Source organism: Anser anser, assembly GCF_964211835.1.
Source record: "Anser anser genome assembly, chromosome: 1".
NCBI classification, from domain to species: Eukaryota; Metazoa; Chordata; class Aves; order Anseriformes; family Anatidae; genus Anser; species Anser anser.
Window position 1 is genome coordinate 43424217 of NC_139720.1, and position 20293 is coordinate 43444509.

Consider the following 20293-nt stretch of genomic DNA (forward strand, 5'->3'; position numbering starts at 1 on the left):
TCTTACAGGTCTGCTAAGAGCTCCAGTTCAACAGACCATCTCAACAGTTACCCCTCTATTCAGAAGTCCTTAAGTTGAACTGACTTAAGTGCAACTACATATGGGCTATACAGGTTTAAAAAATAACAATAAAAAAGGTTGAGATGTCTGAATCAGATGTCTGAATCTAGGCAGATGAGGTAATTAATTCCAAACCTGCAGTCTTAACTTCTTCCACTTCAAAGCTGGGGAAACACGGGAAGTGTTGTGAAGTAAACCAATGCATCTCCAGCACTGTGTATCACAAGCATGAGTGTGCCATTTGTGGGCAACGGAGACGGTGGGGAATGGCTTTGTCCCTCCTGCCTGTAGTGGCTTTTATACAAAGATCGTATTTGTTGTCCAACCCTTGGAGAGCAAATGCAGGGTTCTTTTTCCTCCTGTCCTGTCTCCCCTCTGCAGTGCACAGGTCAGCATTAGCAACCAGGGTGCTCTCCTAGGAGAGAGAAGGTATGGGCTGGAGCTGCTTCAGAGTGCCAAGGGACTGATTTATTTTTGATTTACAGAAAATCTGGCTTCTTTAATAGAAAGTATTTAATTACCTTTGTCCTAATGTCTTTCCTTTCTTCAGACAACCACCAAAACAAAGTAGGTTCCAACAGAAAGCCAAAAGGAAATAATGAGTAGCAAAGTATGCCTGAATTCCCTTTCCCTCCCTGTTCCTGAAATTTAGACACCCAGGTCAAGGTTGTAGGCTGATGCTGACATTGTTTTTTGACCCTCAAATCCTGTCTTCAAAATCAACATGTGCAAAAGTTATTTCAAGTAACTGGACAGGTTACCTAGAGCCTTTGAGAAGGGTGTAGGTCTCCTATATGGTGCCATCAGTAACCATACTGGGCAATGTGACAGCACAGTTTATGGACCTTCAGGGTTTTCTTTGATTGATCTCTTGAGCTGAGATGCAGAGATTCCGCTTAAATATTTATTTGGATACATACATAAATGCTTTCTTAGACATAATCCTTCCTGTTTGATTTCAGCTAAGGAGAAGCGCCTGATTTGATTTAGTTTGTGATGGTTGTAAATTGGGAAAAAAAAATGATGTCCAGTAACGCTATATTCATATAACTCCACAGTACTTCATATTTTACTTTACCCTAGTGTAAATGTGGTTCTAATGCACATTTCCTAACTCATAGGGCTACTGAGAAAATAAATTCATTATTGTTTATAGGTTGGTTATAGTCCTCAAATGGGAGGCATTCAGAATGGAATGTTACTATTTAAGATAACCTTGACATTTAAAATTCAGCTGACAATATTTTGGTGTGTCAAATAGGCAATTAATTTTGAATATATGGAAAGTGTTCAGAGGCATATTCAAGCTTTTGCATTTTTCTCTGCACTGCAATGGTGACCATTTGCAATACATTAAAAAAAAAAAAATTAAGACAGGTTCTGTATAACTGAAGGGGTGAAATTTGATCATGAACAAGTCTGTCGTATGGAGCTTTCTGTAGCTTCAGATGTGTAAGGATTATGGGAAGTGGAACTGGCATCTCTTTGCTTTAATGGTAAGTTTGTGACAGAACAAAATTTCATGTTTGGATAGCTTGTTAGATTGAAGTTTTACTGGAGTCTGCTTTTTATTCTTTCATTGTTGCATGGCACTAGCTAATCCTTATGATATAGAAGTACCCTGAAAGAAACCATAATCTGATGGCTGATATCTGTGAAGACATGTAACAGTGGAGTAATTTTTCCTTTGGCTAACACGAAAACAAGGTATTAAGAAAGCTATTCCTTGCGATTTTTCAACTTCTTTTTATGCTACATATTACAAAGCCTTTTTTTCCTCATTAGAATTTGCTTTTGCAAAATGTTCATAGATCTGGAGGTAGCCTTGCAAAAATTCTAAAAGCCTTGAAAATGCATGCAAAATATTCAGCATATAAAGAGGAAGGATTTTTTTTTTCCAAATTATCATCATTGAAATTACAATAGAATTATCATGAGCCTTTATACTGGGGAGTAGGGCTGAGGATATTGACCATTTCTCAGCTATTTAGTGTAGGCCAGCCTGTTGCTTGAACTGGCTTTACAGGTATTGTGACATAAATCAGAGGTGATCAATCCTTACCCTATCAAACCCTTGATCTGACAACTGGAAATAAATCTGTTGTTTGACACTGAGACTGTGAGTTTGTTCTTGTGTTTGGAGCTGCTGTGAGTATGACTGTCACCACCACAAATCATTAAGCAAAGTTTATGAAGAAGTATTTGTTTGTTTGTTTGTTTGTTTGTTTTTAAGGATTTCATTTTTTAAATTCATTCATATATTTTACTGTCCTTTTGTTCAGTCAGACTGATAACTAAAATGTAAAGAAATGTGTACAATTGGAATGATTTCCCATACCTTGGGATTCTTGGATCTGAGGACTTTTAATACTGGTAAAACCAATAACCAAGTAGGTAGTGATTGTCCAGAAAACCACCCTCTACTTGTCCTATAAAAGATAACTTATATATGCATGTTGTTAGTTCTGGGAGGCAAGATGATTTGGTGTTCATCGTTTTTTCTAGTTTTCAAATGGAAATGATGGAATGATCAAATTAGACTCAGAAAATATCCATAATAATTTCATCTTCTCTATAACAAGTTTATCCTTACAATTCAAAAGGTAGTTCAGGTTGTTCAGGGATTGTGTAGCTCACGGTGTCTTGGCTGTTTGTATAGGTATTAGTACTGAAACTTTTGATATTTGATTATGGTCAGTTAGCAAGCAGAAATTAGCAAACTTTTCTATTTATTTTATTCATGATGTTTTACCTACTGTCACTTCTGTCACTTAGTGCCAGAATGAGGAGACAGGTTTTTATTTCTTGTTTTCCAGATTTACCTACACTTAAAAAAAATGGAAAGATGACATTTGGTAGCAGACCACAAATGGTGTAAAAAGTGACTAATTGCCGTTATAGGGAAAACAGAATCCCATGATTTCATTTTTCATTAACTATGTTATCTGTTCAGAAAATCAGTTGACTCTGGGGGAAATGAATTTTCTAGAAGATGCTATCTGGCTTCCCCAGTTGTTACAAAGCAGGGTGCTTTTTTGTGTGTGTGTGTTTGTATGCCTTTTTTTTTTTTTTAATTAAATCATAGTTTTCTCTATTGGGATAGCTATACTTCAGAGCGGCTCTTTAAAAGAAAAGAGACATTTTAAAATATCAAAAAAAGTATTAACTGCATCTGAAAATGTTTTTCTGCTGTTAGTGAGACCATGTAGAATTTTAATGTGAGATGAAAAACAAATGCATATCAAAAGAAAGAAGAAAGCTTTCACTCAAATATTTATTTTCATTTTCACCTGGCACAACTATAAAGAATGGACATTGGTTTTGTTTGCCTAATATTCCCCCAGTCCAAGAAGTCAATCTTTGGACTCTGGTTTCTAGAGACCATTATACACAGGCACCATGATTTAAATGTGCTGTTTGGGTTTAACAGCTGATAAAGCAATTTGTTTTGATGTAGCCTATAAGACTTGGCTCTAAAATTCTAACAAATTCCTCACCTCACATTAGATGCTGAAGCTGCTCTCTGTAATGCATATCCGAATATTTCACACAAATATTCATGAATTTGGTCTTCACAAAGGCTGAGGTAACAAATATAGGGCTTAAGAGAAGTCCTTCTTAAGAAGAAAAGATTTAGACCTTCAAAATGAATGGGAAACTTACTCTCTGTTATTAAATTACACAGTTATAATATAAATTGTATATATAATTCCAAGTACATACATGGGATAATTGAGCAAGAACCAGCTGAAGGCCCTTAAGGTTTATAAATAAACCAGCTATTCCAGCGAACAGAAATAAGAGTATAAACCTCCCAACGTTTTTACTGAAAATTAAATACTGAAGATCCACTATTGTGCACAATTTAAAACACATACCTAGAAGTCATTCACCACTTTTTCTTAATAAGAGTAAGCAAATATTTGAACATGCAGAGTGCATGTTGAAATTCTTTCCTTTGACCCTGAAAAAGCAGAACTGTATAGATACTTTGAGTAAATTTCAGGGTGCTTGAAGAAAAAAAAACAATAGGACATCAAGGACAAGGCAAATAACCAGGTTTTAATTTGGGGTGTCTGCCTCATTGATTTCCACTTGTTTGATATTTATTTGACAGAGAATATTTTTTTTCTGCCTTTTTTTTCAGATCCAGAGAGCTTACTTAAGTTGATTATCTGATGTCCTTCTTCATTGCCTTTTGCCTTGTGCTCCTCCATAAAGTGTAGAAAGTAGGTATAAGCATTCATGAAACTGCTTTATTCATTATAGACTAGTATAAAGGGCTATGGGGGCTGAAATTAATAAAAAAGTGTATCTTGAAGGTGGGCATGCAGCCTCATCTCTATTATAATCAATGACTTTTGGCCTCTAGCTTTAGTGAGTCTAAATTTTTACTCTGCATTCTAAAATGTACTGAGCTTTTCTAGAATTATATTTCAATGGGTGAAAACATAAGTGTCTGGCAGCACCATAGGAGAGTGAGGTGGACCTGAATGCCTAATGGAATATATTTGGACATATGGTTTCGCTACTTGCTTACCAGTAAGAGTTTTTCTGCTTCTCATAATGATACTTGGGCCTGAATCCATACCTATTTTTCATATTTAGATACTCACAGAATCCTGTGACATGCTAATTTGTAGTATGAGCTATAGAAAAAGCTATTTCTGGAGTTCATTACTGATGTTATTTGGGGCAATCTGAGTGACAAGCTACTATTTCTTCCCAAAGCTGCTGTGAAATTTCATCCATTCTCTGCCAGTCTGAGCTGCTCAAGACTGGGATCATTCAAGACATCCACAGAATTGTTTGTCATAGAGCTACAGATGAACTCGCATTCTTAAAAATAAAGCACACATTAATAAATGACAGTTGTTATGAAGTACATTATTGACTTTGCACTGAGTCAACTTAGGTGTTCATTTCTGTTTTGCTTGCAAGATAATTCTGCAGTTGAACTTAAACAGCACATTGTCACAATGTTTGAACATTAGCTTTCCTTGTCATGCAGTGAATATAGTTATGTAGTGGAATAAGGATCACGAAATACATCACAACTGTTAAGAAAGGGATTGCAAGAACGAAACTTTGGAATATAACTAGAAATGGAACAGACTTAAGCAAATGTCAGTTATGTAAAAATAGGCCTTTCAGTACACGTTAAGATGCTGCTGAGCCATAATTTGCCATGGATCAGGTTCATATGCAAGTTTGCTAGTCTTGCAATATGACTGATAATTTCTTGCAGAGGGATGTGACAGGAGCCTAGATAAACACTAAGGCTGTGCCAGCTCCTTGCTCCTATGTCTGCCTCACAGGAGTCCTTAGCCCAGCCAATACCAATAGCACAGCTCTGCATTCCTCGTGTGCTCAGAGCTCTTGGGAGAAAGAGCACAGCGAGTGCACAATGCAGTTCGTGATGATATTTGAGGTATTGTTTTCAAAATATCAAGCACATGGTTTTGTGTTTTCTTTTTTTTTCCTTTTTCTTCCCATCTTTAGCTACATGAAACTCATTCCCACCTCTGTCCCCATAAAACCCATCAAGAGAGGATACAGAATCCCTGTGCCTTAGGCCCAGATAAATCTGGATATTCTGGGGGAAAAAAAAAAAAAAAAATCAGCTTTCCTGTTTAATCTTAGGCAAGGAAGGTTGAAAATACAATTTAGAGGACTTGCAATTTTAAGTATAGTTTCTCCAGTAGCAGCTAACTGCCATATGCTTCTTGATCTGTATTCTCAGTTTGAGAAAGTATAATGAATGTGCTGATAACAGAGATCAATATTATAGATAGTTTAAAAATGACTTTATTTGCATGCCAATAGTGATATTAACACTTAGATTGAGTGCTAGTGGAACCTTTCTTAGTTCTGTGAAAATGAAAATATTCTGAGTAAAAATATGGTTGCAAAATCCATGGTTATTTCTGTTACCAAGTTCAAAAATGATGTCTATAAGAATGCCAGTCCTTATGTCCTCTTCAAAGAACATATATACTGAATGCTGACTATTTTTTAACAATAGTGCTTGTGCCTGTGGTTGTTCTAATGCAGTGATCTGGAAAACAGTGGTAGAGGCATATAAAAGAAACAGGAATAGGTTTGGAAAAAACAGCAAATTTTACTCATGTAGAGATGATCAATAACCTGTTATTTCAGGAACCTGGGGAGCTCGGGGACATGGATTACATCAGAATCAAAGCTCAATGCCAATCTTTATAAAATTACATCATCTAGTTTGTAAGTTAAATCCTCATCAGCAGAAACTCAAAGCAGTAGCTAAAATGCTACCTGTCCCCCATAAAGTTTACCACAGATTCTGTTTTTTTGTTTTTTTTTGCTGTTAGGTTGTTTTGTTGTTGTTGCTGCTGTTTTAAGAAGATCCCCATAATCTCTCTGGTTTTGTTTCTCTCATTTTCAAAGTCTTCTTAGAACTTAAAAGTATGAAAGTTTATTGCCCAGAAGAATTTTATCAAAGCTGTCTGAACATTTGACTCAGATTTAGCAGGGTCTCATGTGAGTACAACTACTCAAATGAATAAAGCTAAGCACATGACCAAGAAGCTGTCTGAAACTGCTCTTAAATCTGGAAAACTATGGATGAAATACAGGTCATCCTGAACCGTAAGACCTCCTCGGGGAGGAATCAAATGATAACATCAGTAATAATTGATACTAAAATTGCATTTTCATCCCATAGGATCTCTAAGTCATGTTATGCCTCGTTCTCACCTGGATTGAGTCACAGGCTTTCATTTCAGCACTTTCCACAAGTATGTGAAAAGTGGCTTCTCCCTGAGGAGACAAATGTTTTAGCATTTTTATAAGTTCTCATCCTCTGTCTCCCAGCGCACTGCATACAATCATTTCTGGAAGACAGAAATAAACAGAAGGTTGTGAATTCGGTGGGCAGACAGGTGACCCACCATGGACACATTGGTGCAGATGTTGATTTGAGCACTGATCTGAGTGCTGCCAAAACTAAGCATACCTAAGACCTATGACACAAAGGCAGCTTTAGGCTAGAAGACAGCAATCAAGCAGAGTGGTGAGTACAGGTATTTCTATGGGCTGGTGTGGTTTTTTTTCCTCCTCTATGGCCAGATCTTATTATTGTAGAACAATATTGTAGAACAGTAGCCTCTTTTATATTCACTAAAAATAGCCAAAATATCTACTTGAAGAGTTCTGTCCAAATATGTATTTTTTCAAGCCATATCTTAATTATTTTCTGTGCAATCATTCTGTGCAAGATTTTTGGTTCATTTCAAGTAAAGCTGTGATATGTTTTAGATTCTAAGATGGCTAGAAAACTGGAAGAATAATTGTATGCATTTATGTACATAAGAAGGTGCCTACTTCCATCACCTTACAGGAAAATGAAAAAGTTTATTTTGACTTAAAGTTAATTCTGTGGACTACTGCATATTGTAGAAAATTGACTGCCTCTATTTGTTAGATATTTACGGCATGTAGGACTTTGAAATTATTCATAGTCTTGTTCATATTAGAGTGTCAGTTCTTTGGGAGAGATGCTGCCTGAGAGTTGGACAAAAGGTGGTATAAAACCTTAGCAAAGTGGTTGAACTTACGTCCTAATTCTTTTAGTTCTTTTACAGTTCTTCTCTGTGCTTCTGAAAGGACTCTTGAACTGCAATTTGAATTAGCAAGGTCTGACCGCTCTGATTAGGACGGTCAGAACATTTCAGATACAAGAAATGATATTTATAATACTTTTTCTGCTAATCTTTTTTTCAGCATATATATAATCTTCAAGCTTGCACGCTTTGTTTGAAAAGATACAGTTGTGGAGAATGTTATTTTTCAAGCAAAAGAAAGGCTTCAGATAAATAATGTTATAATGGCAGAATTACCTAGGCCAAGATTCATAGTTTGTTAGTTACATCTATGCCTAGAAACAAGCATGTGTTTCACAATGAAATCTGCAGCTACAAGGGTAATTGCTACACACACCACTAGATATCATTTCAAAATTCTGTGTTGAATGTGAGTTTCAGAAGCATCAACTTTTGCAAAAAAAAAAAGAAAAAAATCCTTGGAGGGAAAATTCAACAGCTCAGAAATCTGCTATAATGGCATTTGTAAGTGAATCTTAAATTACTAGCATACAATTGGGAGAGTTTGCAATCCCTTCTTTGCCCTTCAAATATCAGTATGGGCTGCAAGTAGTTTAATTAATGAAGTATATTCCACAGATACTCATTGGAAACACTCCTTTAGGAAACAGATATTAGTATGTTACCTAAAATAGGAATTTAATGCACTTCATGTTCAGATTAAATTCATTTGTCTCGTCTACATCTCTGGTGTATTATTTCTAGTAGGCCATATAATAAAAATGAATAACAGAGCGCTTACTGTTGCAATACTAATTCCTTTGCCAAGTGCTTATACCTTGATATTAAACATATAAAATGGGCAGAGTGGAAACATGGTTAGCATTGCTTTTCAACACCGTAAGAAATATTACGCATCACCAGACACTACCCATGAGGTGTTTAAGTCTAGGGATACTTCTTTCAGTGTTAGCGCCTACAACTAACACATTACAGAACACACATAATTAAATATTTCAGACAGCCTTTGTCCTTGGTAGTTTTATTTGCAGTAGAAAAAAGGGAGATACTGTTCTGGCTTACAGACAGTTTTCTATCACCACTCAGAGGTTGGCTACATTCAATTGTTACAGGTTTCTTGCAAACCATATGAGCATCAAAGTGTCAATGATCTGAAGAATGTTGTTTGTAAGGTAATTAATAAGAAAGGTTATTCCTCGGGAGTGGATATAATGTACAGCTCTAACAAACTGATTTGGGGAGAATGGACTTCACAAATTGTGCAGAGGCAATTGTAAGTCCACTGGCAGTGCGCCACAGGTAGGGAGGTCATGGCACAGCACTCAGCCATGTGGTGGGCTTATGGACAGCCACAGGTCTAAGGCCTGTTCATTAGGTCTGAACAGGTGTCCCCAAAGGGGGAAAAAACATATTTCCATGTTTCTATAACTGCTTTCAGTCAGAATTTTCAGTCACAATGAGGCTAGTCATCTTAAAAGTAGGAAATACAAGATAAAACTTTGGGAATATTTTTAGAATGCTACGAGTAACTATGTTTTATGAACAAAGCAGTGTTCTACAGGCACATTTGTACAGCACGTGCCATACTACCAGGCACTCGGCAGCAGCGTCTCATTTCAGGGCTATCCAGGGGGTCACAGTGTTTGTAACCTCCATAAGCTCCTCTGTTCGTACATTTTTTCTTTCTCTCTTTCTTTTCCTCCCTCCCTCCCTCCCTCCCTCCCTCCCTCCCTCCCTCCCTCCCTCCCTCCCTCCCTTCCTTCCTTCCTTCCTTCCTTCCTTCCTTCCTTCCCCACAAATGTATTTTTGATCTTCCAGCTTTGTTGGCATGCTGTAGGGAAATTTTCATAACTTGTCCGCTTAGTCCTTTAGGTGTTTCAGGCTTCTGGGGAGGATGAACTTACTATAAATGAGTCTCTGATGCCAACGTGCTACATCAGTGCTACAGCCCTGATGGGGAGGAGAGCAAGCTGAATTGTGGTGCAGTGTGGGGCAGGTAGTTCACACAGCGCTGGGCAGTGCCCTGCTGCAAGCCATGGGAAACTGTCAGAGAGAACATTATTTTATTTGCCTCAGAAACAGAAGCAGCAACCAATCTTTTTGCTGAAAGACTGTTAATGATTTTGGAGTTCTAAAAGTTCTGATGAATGCGAACTCTATAGGTCAAATCCTTCATGCCTTTTTTCTTTTACTTCTTTTTTTTCTTTTTTTGAGGCAGGATAAGAAATTGATTTAATGGATTAAACCTATTGTAGTGGGTAAACAGACTAATTCTTCTCATCCCCGTATTCCTTTGCCAGTAATGTGATACACCATTATGTTCTCATTGTACTAATTCCACAGTACTCAGGTAACAGATGCCTAAATCAACTATGAGTACAAACGTATCTTCTTTGAATTACAGAGTTCCTCTTAACCATATAACACCTTTTATAATGTGATTGCAGGAAGAATTTCCTGAGAGACTTATAATGGATAGACCTATTATAGCACTGAAATAATTTCATAAGGGACAAGACATGTCTTTGAAGCCGGTGTATGTCTTAGCTGATTTGTGCATTACAATAGTCTGAAACATTACCATTGAAACTTAGGAAGGGTTTCTAAATATATGCCAAGATGTGCAAAACAAAAGACCCACTACAAATGATGGAGGTCTTCTGGAATATGGAAGAGACTTTTTTTCATGGTACTAATAATATGCCTTATTTTTTCATAGGCAGTTTTTCTCAAAGTAAGAGTGTATATCAAAATAAATACTTGAGGAGTATTGTGGCTATGTATCATGCAAGTCATTAAGCCAAACATAATTTCAGTTTCTCCGTCTCTCCTTTTTCTGTCTTCAGTTTCTCTCTCTGATGACATTTGATTATAGTAAATTCCTCTCCATTCATGTCATTACATTCTGCTACCTCAGGCTGACAGTTAATGTACAGACGTATGTATGTAATAGCTTAATGAACAGTTGTGGGGTCTTGAGTGCAGTATTCAAGGGGACAAAGCTTAGTGGTGGTCTTCATTTATTATTATTAATAATAATTTATTTATTATTTGTGGATAGGGTTTAGGAGCTGGTGTTTGATTAAGGACATGGAATTTGGTGTAACGATGATAATCTGCAACCACGACTTTCTCAGGGAAAGAAAAAAAACGTAAAGCAGGAAAATCTTCAAATTGCAACTGCTTTCTGGAGAAGAATTTTACCAGGAGAAAAAACATCTGGGCGTGGAAAAAACGGGCAACACTTGCGCCAACCGCTCAGGAACCTGGACTGCCTGTGGTTTATGAGGGAAAAGCGTAACAACTCCGGGGTTCGTCTCCTCTCCTGCCGCCCCTGCAAGCCCGCAGCAGGGCTGCAGAGCCTGCCTTCGCCTGTGCCCTTCCCTCACCCACCGGCCACCGCACGCCCACGGGGCTCCGGGCCCGGCCCTCGGTGGCCGCCGGGGCAGGGGGGAGGGCGGCGGTGCCTGACCCCGACCCCGACCCCGGCCCCGGCCCCGAGATGGCGGCGGGGCCGGACCCCCGACGTGGCAGCCCGGGCCGCCCGCCCCCGCTCGGCGGGGCTCCCAGCGCCCGGCTCCGCGCCGCTTGCCGGGGGCAGCCGGCGGCCGGGGCTGGTCTCGGTGGAGCCGCCGCCATCCGAGGGGGCTTCCGAGGGCTGTCTGGCATCAGGGGAGAGAAGGTTGCCTATGGGAACACAGAGACGGTGGCTTTCAGTTTTTTAACCTTAGAAGTTGGCTGAGTAGGTCATAGCTTCGAGGGCACGATAAGGTAACGTTTAGCAAAAGCGTTAGTAGCCTGGTATGTACATCCACGTGGTGAGTGGCGACCGCTCAGACAGAACGGACATCCTTCGTACAAATTTCAAGGAAAGATTTTCAGTACTTCTTCGAAGGCAATTTGCCTGCTAAAGTTTTGTCATGACCACCGTCATCTCTTTTTCAGCAAATTTACATCATTCGCTTTGAACTTTTCTCAAAGAGAAACTAATCCAGGATAAAAAAGGCAAGGCAGGATGGAGGGCGTCTTTGGCACATTGATGTTCTTTGCCTTTTTAATGTTTTTTTTTCTGGCTTGATTTTAATTTAAAAATACTAAGCATTCTCAAAATATAATTAAAAATACTCATCACTCAAATCTGTCAGAGTGAGACACAGAACCAGCAGTGTGGAAACTCACTTTCTTATCGGTGTCTGTGATTGCTGCTTGGCAGCTCTCACAGTGAAAATTGTTTTTATCTCTTAAGCTGAATGTTAAGCAGCACCCAGCCAGCATAAATCTCTTTAAGTCATCGTGGCTGGATAACAGTCAGGAGTCTTAAAGTGGATTGATAAGGAGACCTGTGGTGCACTGACCTTGGGTTTTAAGGTCACGGTGCTGGTCAGAAAGGACGAGTAGGATTGCCTGCACAATTAAGGACCACTGAAGCTCCTTGGCTTTCCTGAACAACATAATGAAAAAGTTGATACGATGGTTACTTTTTAAAAGTTAAGGGATAAGAATTTGATACACACTAGTGAGCATGGTTTTTCTATCAGATCCTGTCAAACAAATGTAATTTGATTTGATGAGTGCGATAAGCTCGCTGGCTGCAAGTGATGTGGTTTTGTCTTTTTGAAGCATTTTGGCTTCTTAGATGAAGTTATTTGGGCTTATGATGGGAATAGCTGGATAAAGTTTTATATGCTGAGGTCAGATTTATCTTCCAGTGGTCTTTTCTGACCTTCTGTCCCACTGTCATCTTTACCCCTCTGTGGATGCAGATTGCCACGGACTGAAGTTATCTCATCAGTGTGTGCAAGTAGGAGGGAAGGTGTAAGCAAGATGGAGCCAGGCTCTTTCCAGTGGTGCCCAGTGCCAGGACAAGAGGCAGTGGGCACCTTCTGAGAGATCTTCAAAAGCCTCCTGGACGTGGTCATGGACAGCCTGCTCAAATGGCCCCCTCTAGGGGGCCCTTCCAACCTCAACCATTCTGCAATTCAGTGAGATTACACATGGGTGCAAGTCTCTGAAGACTCAACATCAGGCCCTAATTATTGTTTGGTTGTCAGGTATCTGTTGCTCTGTTGTGGATAATAAAGCTTCAAGTAATTCAAATTTGTTTAATGCTCTTTATTGCCTTAATGTGCAATGTACTGTTTTCTTGTTTGTTTTGTTTTGTTTTGTTTTGTTTTTTATTTAAGTTCATGTTAAGAGATACCAGGCTGTATGGGATACTGGTGTAGTGTTTTGCTGCCTCTGAAGTCCCAGATGATTGCCACCATTCTGTGTGCCTAGCAGAACAGACAAACTTTTTGAGGGAAAGACTAAATTTAAGAAACAAAGAAGGTACAGGAAGCTCTTTCAGAATATTTTCTGAACAGACAGGACAGAACAGATCTGACCATGAGACCAGGCTTCCAAGAAAAACACAGTTTGCTGGTCTAACACGGTAAAGGTTGTTCTGGCTCTGAAGCTTGCCTAGGAAGAAGTTTATGGAAACCTTAAAATAATGTTAAGAAATTCATGTAAGTGCTTCTTGAGTTAGAAAACGTGTTGGAGACATATTGTTAGGTCAATTAATAAGCATTCTTTATTTTCAGTGTCATTGTTTTTGGCTGCCGAACCTGAGACTTGCAGAAACAGACACTTTCTGTTTTCTGGTCCCGTTTACTTCACCTGAAAAAGGTTTTTAACATCTGAAACTTCAGTTTATAAGACAAATCCTATTTCTGCCTTTCTAAGTACTGTAAGAGCATAAAAGAAATGTGCAGCATGCCCTAGTGCACTTTCTTTAGTCTCTTCTATTGGAAATACAGCATTATGTTAGTGGGATGCAAAATGCTTTGCAATCAGTGCCACTGTTGTCTCTTTGCTGAAGCAGTAATCTCAGGCACCATTGGCTATTCTGACCTGCATCAGTGGCTGGTATGGGGGAAAAATTAATGAGAATAGCAAAGAAGAATGATTAGTCAAAGAAAGGATGAAGGAACTGAAATTGTTTGGTGGAGAAGACTAAAAGGAGACATATGTTTTGAAATAGGTCAATTTTGGCTACAAAGCTCAAGGAGAAATTCAAGTCTGCTTTGAAGTGGTCAGAAAATAGGGATCTTAAATTGCAACAGGGGAGATGTAAATTTTAGATTTTGGAAAGAAAAAATCTTTTTAATGCTAAAGGTAGTGAAACACTTGAACGTATTATTTGGGGATCTTGTGGGATCCTGATTAGGAAGGTTAAGCAATTTTTTTGTTGGGAATGGTAGAAATGTTTTTATCCTAACTAACGCAGGTAGAGGGCAATTTTGCAAGCTGTGTTCTTCATGACTCTAAGACATAAACATTATGTGAAATCACCTCTGAGCTTCAGGAATGTTACCCTCTTTGCTATTTAAGTGTTACTGACACTTTAAAAAAATGTGGCTGGATCAGTTAACATACCTTTATCTTAAAATACCTAATACCGTTGTGGTTTTGTTTAACACTTCATTCAACTTTTGTTCTGACTTCATCTAAACAAATTTAAAAAAAAAAAAAAAAAAAAGAATCCCTTTGATTCGTAGGAACTCAGGCTGGAGAAGTGTTTGTACCCTGCATGGCATTACAGGACTTAGCAATACACTTTTTTTTTTTTCAGTTAAAGTGCAAAATAATTGTACAGTAGTTTTTTCTTTTGCATACATGCTGAGTTTATTCAGAACATTTACCATCCTTCTTTTTTCTTCTTAATTATCTTTGCTTCTGAGCCACTGACTGAAGACTAAAAATTTTCTCTGAACACAGCTACTTTGATTTTGAAGATAGCATATATTGTTGGAAATTACAACATAATCTTTGAATATTTGAATTTAGGCTTAATTATGTGTTGCCTTCATCATGATTATACTTATTTTATTACTAGCAAGTAGGCTGTTGACAGATCTAAAAACATTCTGAATGTGGTAAGAAACAATTCCGTGCCACAGACAGTAGATGTTAAGCTGTATGTAACTGGAGTCCTGCTATGGAAGACCTAACTACCTGACTTGTCACGAGTAGGAGAATGTGAACAGTGCTTCCTTGCCCCCTTCTGCTTCCCCTTGAAAATTCAGTCGTTTTAAAGTACAGTTAAGGAAAAGTTAGTACCTGTACTTGAGATTGCTGGTTGTGCAACGAGCAGCTCTGCCAGACCTGCAGGAGATGGGAGGCGCCGGCCCCAGACCAGGGAGGCAGGAATTCCTGCTGATGGCTGGAGGCAGTTTTAAAAGGGCTCAGGGGGTCCTAGTGAGGTAACCACACTGAAATTATTACAGGGATGCCTTATTGGATGAAAGTTACACGTCCTGTGGATTACCAAAGGCTACTGTTTTCAGGGATGTACAGGAAAAAAGACTTACTAAAAAGATAGGTAGATACTGCCAGAACGTTAGCTTATAAAGTTGCTGTGAAGCAAGCTGCTTTGGTATTATAACGACATTTAAATTCTGCTGTGATTTTGGCAGGAGGAACCCTGCCATTTTTCTTCCACAGTAGTATCAGTGGACAGAAGACAAGCTCCTCCAAGAGATTGGTGGTGAAACTGAATCCAGTTTCTTTTACGTATTGGAGTTGTTACTGTTCACTCTTTTTGTTTCTCTTTTTCTCCTCCTCTGCTCCATTTGTTTAATGTTATTCCTTTCCCAGCCTTAGGAACTTAGCCTAAAGAATGGATCTTCAAGCTGGAATTCAGTCCATAAGCTGTATTGAGGTAAATGTCTGGTTAGCAACAGATTAGCATTTTACAGCCCTGCTTATGGCTAGATTCACTCGCAACTCTTACAAACATCCTGCAGATCCATCCCATATCTTTCTGCAGCCTAGTGGAATATTTTATTTTCAGTTCTAGATCTCTTTTTAAAATTAATGTCCTTATTTCAGGACTGGGGCCTGTTTTAATGCTGCTGTTGCTTTCCAGCTAAAGCCTATTCAAGCAAATTGATGTTCTTCAGAGATGTTCATCTCTTTGGCAAAAAGATGAATACGCAAAAACTTTTAGCAGCACCAGGCAGCTTTTCAAAGCCAGACGTTTTTTAATTTGTCAGCCAAAATGGGGTATTCCAGCACGTTCATGAGTGACAAGTAGAGAAGCAAGAGACTTGCACTTGTGTCCACAGTAGGTGCCTCTCTGCTTTCTCCGCTCCATGGTAGCCTGTGCTCCCTCCCTCCCTCTGACCTGGGCACCAGAGCTCTCGGCACAGAGCCTTGGGTTTTGCTTCAGCCTGCAGTCACATGGGGTTTTTTGCTTGTTCACAAGTAGTAGTTTAAAAATGTCTTCGATAATGTTGATCTTACTGCATAACTTAATGGGAATCCAAGCTCTGCTACTCACTCATGTTTCCACCATTCTTAAGTAGCAATGCATGGTAACCCAGATACTGTGCTCTGCTGTTCCATTGTTCACATCGTCCTACAGAGATATGATATAAAAATCAGTGGATGACCTGAGCCTACACAGCTTTTATGACAGTAATACAGAATTTATCTGTATTACTTGAAGCAACTGACAAGCCTTTATTGTTCATATAGCTCTTTTATGGGAAGAGGTTTATAGCACAGAATGTTTTTTTGCTTTCTTGGTCTCCCACCTTCTCCTTATTAATGGCATTATAAAGGAATCACAGGAAAAGTTTGCTACATCCTAACATCCTAATTGGTTTTGCTTTAATAATTGCAATTCTTTGACAATAGGGACTATTCAATGGCCTGTGTTCATATGGATATATGAATAATACATCAAATATCTTAATTTAGAGCAGTCCTGTACAGTACAGGAAGGAAAGAAGGAAATGCTCTCTTTTAACTGGTAGTGGGTTACTCCAGGCCATCTATTTTAATTTTTTTACATTACAACAAGACATTATGACAGTGAGCATCCCCACAGTATTTTTGGAAACTCTCAACTCTATTTTTTCTGTGTGTTGCTCTTCTTTTGCTGTAGATAGATCTGTACAGATAGAAAAACACAAAGGAAAGCATTATTTTGAGTAAGCTAATTCTTAGGTTCTGTGTCATCTTTGAGCTAATTGTCATTGTAGAATCTGGTGCCTTCTTTTGTTTTCTTACTTGAGGATTATGCTACACTTGAGTTTTCTTTTTCTGTGTACAATTACAATAAAAATGAAACCCATGGTTGTGCAGATTTATTTATTTTTTTAATTAAAAGATAAGATTCTTCTGTAAATGTCTGGCTGTTGAAGAGACTATGACTCACACTACTTTACAGGGGCTTTTGAGTCACTGATGTAGAACATGGTAATGTCAAATGCATTATGAGTATCAGACAAATTTATAAGGTTTTATGACCATTGGGGTCAGTTTCATTTAGATACAGATGTGTGTATGCTTAACTGTTACTGCCAAGATGTGAATGAGAACATTTTGAGTCCTGAACCTTTTCTTCTTAAAATATAAGTTTATATGCCAGAAAAAAAGTGTAATAAGATATTTTCATAATGTCAAAATTATTTTACGTGAATGCATGTCTTGTTCCCTGAAATCGTAGCTATAAAAATCAGAATGATTGATGCAAAGTAATTTAAATCAAGTCTTAGTTTAGCATATTCTTAGTTAAGTCAATTAAGGTATAAGTACTTTACTTCTTTTACTTGTCTTGGTTTATGTAGCTTTTTGAGTAAATTGTGGGGTTATAGAATAAAAAATGACTCCCTGAATGGAGAGTAAAGTTTTATGGACTATACTTCAATTGCAAGCTCTCATTCCTTAAAAGAAAAAACAAAAATAACAACCTGTCTTAGTCATTTGAAAGGTTGGCTGTAATGTACTTTCAACTTCTCTTTTAGGTTTGTAGGTGGAGAGCTGAATATTTGTTACAATGCTGTAGATTGTCACGTTGAGAATGGACGAGAAGACCACACTGCCATTATTTATGATAGTCCTGTAACAAATACCAAAGAGAAAATTACATATAAGGAACTTCTTGAACAGATAAGTTTGAGAATAACCTTGTTACTGGAAATAGATTGGAAATACTGTACAGCAGGTAGGTATTAGGGAGGCAGAAGTGGTCTGCCTTGCTAGTTTATTGCTTTTGCTATGCTCAGTATTGATTTATAAGCTTCACTGCTTTTATCCGATAATAGAGCATCTAAGAAGTTTTGATCTTCCTCTAATTATCTTTTTTTTCTTCAGTTTATTATTTTTTTGTCCTGGTCAGTTAAATTCTGAACTTTTCTCTCTTGAATCTGTTTTTTTCCCCCTCCCCTAAGAGTTCTTATTTCCTATATAACAGATAAAGCAAAATATTAGTCAAGCCACTTGACACTGAGTTGCTACAAAGAACAACAATGCTGCTCTAGTAGAAACGAAGGTGCACACCTTGGCTATTGCTGCAGGTAATGGAGTGTAAAAACAAATGCCAAGTTAACAGGAAGCAGGTCTAGGCAGAGCTGTGTCACATGCCTGGTACAAATATAGAGAGGGTGTCGATGGCCTGCACTAGTTCTCTGTCTGGGAAGCCTGGATTTTGACTGTCGGCTGGGGTGGCTGATGCAGCTTACCTCTAGCTTGCCTCTGGCTGGGGTGGCGAACACCGAGTTCAGCATCAGCCCCGAGTGCCAGGCTCTTCGTGTGCCCGTCTCACCGCCATCAGCTGCTTGTGGGCCTCACGCTGCTCCTCTGTGCCGATAATTTGGCAGCCTCATTACCTGACGTTGTCATTTACCAAAGGTCACCTGCTGATGCAACCCTCAACCAGGCCCAACCCATGCCGGTTGCTATAATTGGTAGTTAAATTGAATTTCCTGTCCAAATGCTGTATTTTAACTTTGTTTGCTCTGCTTTTCTGTTCTAGTTATATATAGCAGTTGCACTTAACACTGAACACAAAGAAATTTTGGAGTCAGACTCCTGTTCTTGCTTAATGAATTTCAGAGTGCAAGATGCATTACAGTGGATGGAACACACTCACTGTACTGCAGATACATGTAATACTTTTAAAGTGTTAAATGAAGTTCACAATACACTAGTTTGGTGTGTGAGGTTCGTATTCCACTGTTGGAAGAAAAGAGTAATCATACAGACACAAAAACTGATACATCTCTGCTGTACCATACCTTGTAAGAAAAATATAGTAAATATTTACTCCTCACCAGTTTTTTGTTGATTTACCAAGTCCAAAACTGAACTTTAATGTTACCATGCAGTATGCTGGAGCTAAAGCCACTATTTCAGTGTTTTAAGAAATCAGGCAGCTTTAAAAGGGCACAGCTTCTCATCAGTTTTTTATGTCTATCTATATATAAATGAATTGTAATTATATGCAATTTTATTTGTCAAGTGCCATATATAAATGTATATGTATAAATGAAAAAAGTGTATATATATATATAAATACCCATTTTTATATTTAAATAGGTATAAATAGGTATAAATACCTATTAATTTATTTTAATGAATACATCATGTTGATATAAATTATCTTCTGTGGGCTTCCTCTGCAGAAATTTCCTCTAAACAGCACTTGAAAAGTAGCCTTGGTTCATTTTTTAGGGTGGATGTTGGTGTCTCCTAAATTTGTGTATCTTTGTTTTCTGAAAGCACATTAAACACTTTATGGCATGGAATATTTATGCAGAATGAGAAAGTTTTGCTAATGTACATATACATACTTTCTTCCATATTTCCTCTTACTGAGCATAATAAACCAAACAGGATAACTGGTTGAAGTTTTCTGGGGGTATGTAGCAGAACTTATTCAAAAGTTCATTGTAATCTTGCTGGTAGCTGAGTCCTATCTTAATATTGTTTTTGAATTCTGTACAGTCTGTTATTCTCCTTGATCAAAAGGGCATATGATTGTGAAAGGCAGGGTTTGGGATTAATAACTTCTCATTTTCATCTTTCTAGTTCACTCTTGTGGAATAAATTTAACTTGGTTCATCTAGTAACTGTTGAACACCAGGTAACAAACACACCCACAGTTGACAGAAAATTACAGATACGTGGGCTGGTGTGTGTTGTGTCATAGATCTCATAAAGACTAGGAAAGTTTTTGGGACAAGGCCTACTAAAACACTATGAAGCATGGCTTACAGTGTTTGGCTCACATCCTGCTGCCATTGCTTGTTGCTGTGTTCTCAGTCTGCTCAATGTAAGCCAAAAGTACTATATGCTGTAGTTTTGAAATAGACTGTCACTGCTTTGCATGCTTCGTTACAGACTGGTATGAGTATAGACCAGACATATGAACAAAGTTGACAAATAGGCTTAGTAATACCCCAGAGGCGAAAGAAACCTTTTGCTTCCTTTCTGGAGTTCCTTTCCCAGTTTAAAATAGCCTTCAGTGTGAATCTGTGTGCAGACTGTAGTTTGAACTATACCCATCCAATGAATGTTTAGTAGTCTGTCGGGCCAATAAGCTGTTATTTCACTGAGAATGTCTTTTCAAAGAAGTTGCCTGTTCAAAATGTGTCTACAGGAGATCAGGGTTTGAGGTGATGGATTTCCTTCTGGCTTTTGGTAATAAAAGAGGACTTTATAGGTGGATTAACTAAAAGTTATGTAGAATAACTATGGGTCGCAGGATGGGAAGATGCAGAATTATGTAGCAGGTTGGATCATTTGTCCAAGGATCAAACGCATGGTAAGGATGAAAAAAATGACATAGGTGCTTGGTTGGAGAT

General features: G+C 38.2%; 1 protein-coding gene and 1 long non-coding RNA gene across 6 annotated transcripts in view; one reads left to right on the forward strand and one right to left on the reverse strand.

The window, feature by feature from the left end:
- LOC310888503 (uncharacterized protein) overlaps positions 1–12755 on the forward strand; it is a 59650-nt gene extending 46895 nt beyond the window's left edge. For 2 of the 5 annotated variants that reach the window (XR_014575917.1, XR_014575919.1), the window contains exons 2-4: positions 4208–4289; positions 10720–11429; positions 12422–12755. Coding sequence is in view for 2 of the 5 variants with exons in the window: in XM_083815241.1 (XP_083671367.1) it covers positions 4208–4231 (24 nt within the window). In the remaining 3 variants the exon portion in view is untranslated. Of the gene's footprint in view, positions 1–4207; positions 4294–10719; positions 11430–12421 lie in introns of all 5 variants that reach the window. The other 3 variants (XM_083815241.1, XR_014575918.1, XM_083815242.1) reach the window with 3 other exon arrangements.
- A 1467-nt stretch (positions 12756–14222) lies between these two features.
- Positions 14223–18747, reverse strand: LOC310888528. The gene is made up of 3 exons (XR_014575922.1): positions 18170–18747; positions 17399–17547; positions 14223–16596 (listed from the first exon to the last, which is right to left on the reverse strand). It is a non-coding gene; the product is annotated as an uncharacterized lncRNA (long non-coding RNA).
- Between the last annotated feature and the right edge of the window lie 1546 nt (positions 18748–20293).